This window comes from Oryzias melastigma, linkage group LG12, assembly GCF_002922805.2.
Source record: "Oryzias melastigma strain HK-1 linkage group LG12, ASM292280v2, whole genome shotgun sequence".
NCBI lineage: Eukaryota > Metazoa > Chordata > Actinopteri > Beloniformes > Adrianichthyidae > Oryzias > Oryzias melastigma.
In genome coordinates this window covers 13,197,635-13,200,956 of record NC_050523.1, presented here as the reverse complement: position 1 = coordinate 13,200,956, position 3,322 = coordinate 13,197,635, and the positions used below count along the sequence as shown (strand labels likewise).

The 3,322-nt window shown below is 41.0% G+C and overlaps 1 protein-coding gene across 1 annotated transcript in view; it reads left to right on the top strand.

Moving 5' to 3' along the window:
* The window catches only part of LOC112163448 (WD repeat-containing protein 70), a 39,211-nt gene that overhangs the window by 13,715 nt on the left and 22,174 nt on the right, over window positions 1-3,322 (top strand). The window contains exon 10 of the mRNA XM_024299838.2: window positions 2,727-2,901. Coding sequence (XP_024155606.1) covers window positions 2,727-2,901 — 175 coding nt within the window. The remainder of the gene's footprint in view (window positions 1-2,726; window positions 2,902-3,322) is intronic.

Below are 3,322 nucleotides of genomic sequence, written 5' to 3'. Positions count from 1 at the left end.
TTTTCGGTTGATCCTTTATTGCTGTGAGTCAGTTCACGACGATGGGGAAAATGTATTAAGTTGGCCTCTCACTGCTTAAGTCGTAATGTTTCCTCTATGGCTTCTTTGCTTGAGTGCAACTGTGTGTGCGCGCCTCCCCCCTTAATCCCTCGGTTATTCCTCCACTTTATCTTCCTCAGCTGGAAAACGGGGCATCTTCCCCCATGAATCTCCCTTTCCCACAACCCAGTCCCAGTTAGTCACTCAACCAGCCATCACAGCAATTCAAACCATCCGGTACAAGGCGCAGACCTCTTCTTTTCCCTTATCTCGCTATCAGGAGGGGGTGGGATAAGGGAGCCTAGCAACCTTTCTCCCCAGCGTGGTGGATAGATAAAAATCTGGGGCCGAGGAGTTGACGCTCCTCAGTTGACGTGTGAGTGACTGTGCTGCCTCATAAAGTGTGCGTGCATGACTGAGCGTCTAAAGGTCTGATTTAGTTACATTCACCTCTCTACGTTTGAATGTTTTGTACAGTAAAATTAGATCTGGATTGAGTTAAAAACAGGGAAATCGGAGAAAATACAGTTTCTGTTTTTATTTTTGTGCATATAGGTGCTTTTAAGAACCATTCCAATCATCTTTTGAGCTATTTTAAAAGCGTTCCCTGTTGAAATTTAATAAATGTTCATTTTCTTAGACATAATTTCTGCATAAAATTAATTCTGAGCTGTGGGCGGGACCACTGCCGTGTTGGCCGTCCATGTTGCTGAGTGAAAATGCCACAAGAACATACTAAAAACATGATTTTCATCAAAGTCATCTATAGCTTAAATCTTTGGCCAGTCGGCTTCAATGAGTTTCAACATTCTTAATCATTTTTGTTTTATTGCCTTTTTAATTGCCCTTAAAGAAATGAACTCTAAATATCTACTTTACAGAGAAAGCCCTTTACTAGAAGCAGGTGAGCAGTCTGGTGAGTTTTAATGCGCCTCAATTTCTCTGACAGCCTTCAGCGCCATGTTTTGAGAAAGAGCCTTTACGATAAATAGCATTCCAGCTTCTGTGGGCTATGCAAAAGGTTATGTTGTCCTTAAAGGCCTTACAGACACCCACAGTCTTCTGTAAACACAACAGAGATGTCTGTGCGAGGCAGCAGGTGGACTAATTTATCATCCAGTCTGTGGCTTTTTCTTTCTTTCTTTTTTTTTTCTTCCTATACTAAGCTTTTCTAAAGGTTTATGGGACATTGCAGGGTGTCCTGGCCAAATACACAAATGGGATTTAGCACTTTTTCCAAGCATGATTTCATTTTTTATAGACCAGTTTTGGATTATGTAAATTAAAACACAACTGTGCATCAAATAGAGTTTTATTGCCCCCTTTCAAGTTCTCACTCAAACCACATGTTTTCAACTGGCAGTGCTATTGCACGGTTAGACTTATCCAAACACAGTTGAGTGTGTGCGTGTGTTTCTTTGGCTTTAGCCAGCCATGCTTGGGTTTTAGTAGCAGCTCTGCGTGTTTATGTTCCTCCGCTGACCCCCGCGACCCAAAAGGTCGAGATGCTCACTGAGGCAAGCAGCAGGGCACATGCACATTTGGATGTCCTCCGTCTGCCGTGAGTGTCGGGGTGAGAGCCTGCGATGATGTCTGTCAGTAAATCAGTGAGCGGTGAAGGCGCTGTGACTCGTTTGTTCTTTCGTTTGTCACATCAGGATCCGTTTATCTCGCTCTTTGTTTTTATGAGGACCTACATCTCCTTCACCTGTTTTTTATATTTTATATATTTCTCGTTTTTTTTCTCTCTGTATTGTAACAATATAAAAATTATAGATTGAGCTCCATATGGAAGTGTCTAGCTACAACTATAAAAGTTAAAGTAACTGATCAGGTTTCAAATGTATTCATTTAAAGATGAAATAAAGTTAGGCCAAAGGGTGAAATGTTCTGCTTTGTTTTAATGTTTTTTTTTTTTTACACAAAAACTCAATAAACTCAAAACAACAAACTTTTTTATTGTCTTTCTAACCCTTGTGCTATCCGAGGCATGTTTACATTAAAAGTGGGCCTCACAAGACAGCGCACAGAACTTTTTTTTTCAATGATTTTTTTTATCTTAATTGGTGTCCATGGCAGACATTAAAACCTTTCCACCTTTATCATGGGAGGGATCACACATCAATGTAAGGGTCGGGTCATCTTTACCCCTTAAGATAGCACCAATGTGACCCAAAGTAGATCTAAATTTTGCTCTATACTGATGGAAAACCCCCAAAAGTCTGACTTTTTACAGCATTTTTTTAAGTCTGCATTGTGGGCTTGGTTTTTGATATACAAGTCTGAAAGCATGAGGTGATCCCTGTAGACGTGGAGTTTGTGCTCATTTGGGATCAAATCCTGCCTTTATCCACATTTATAGATGTAGGAAAAGTGTGCATTTAAAGCCCGTTTTTTTGTTGCTCCCGGCTGTAATGTGTTCAACAGATGTAGCAAAGGGAATCGGGCTTTCATGGATGCTGCAGACATACCTGTCAGGCTGATCTACTGTTGTCTGCTTGCAAATCTCTTCACTGTAGAGCAAAGAGATTCCCATCCTTTTGTTTGTAAGAAATAGTAGAGGTTGCTTGACTTCTTTTGTGAAATTGTCAATGATTTCTGTTAATAATCAAATTTATTTTTGGGAACAAGTTATTTCAAAGTTAAGACCGTTCACTGAGATTGAATAATCTCCTCTCTGTCTTCAGCACCGTGCGTACGTGGGACGTGAAGTCGGAGAAGCAGCACAAGTCCGTGTTCAAGCCACGCTCTTTTCAAGGGAAGAAGGTCATCCCCGTATGCTGCACCTACAGCCGCGATGGAAAGCTCATTGCGGCGGGATGTCAGGATGGAAGCATCCAGATCTGGGACAGGAACTTAAGTGTGAGTCCTAAAACACACACCAATGGCCTCCGTGTGCAAAAGGGCTGTAAAGTTTGCGACGCCTGCTTTGTTATGGCGTCAGGTACACAGTCCCCAAACACAGGTCATCAGGTCACAGGCCGGTTAGTTCAGAGGTCAACAAAGCACCACGTCCAAAGAATTCAAAGTGCCCGGCTTTAAAATACACGTTTCCTAACCGGGAATAGACATGTCAAACCTGGAACAAATGTGGGTTCTAAATAAAGGTTTGTGCTAGAGAAAAGAAGAGTTTGTAGATTTTTAAATTAATGTTTTGAAAGGGATTTATAAATCTTATTTATATTTGGAGAGGTGAAAACTCCAAAGATTCATAGATAAAGCCAAATATAAAAAAGGAGTATCCACTCTTATTAGTGGTAAAATCATGTCATCTATAGAGTCC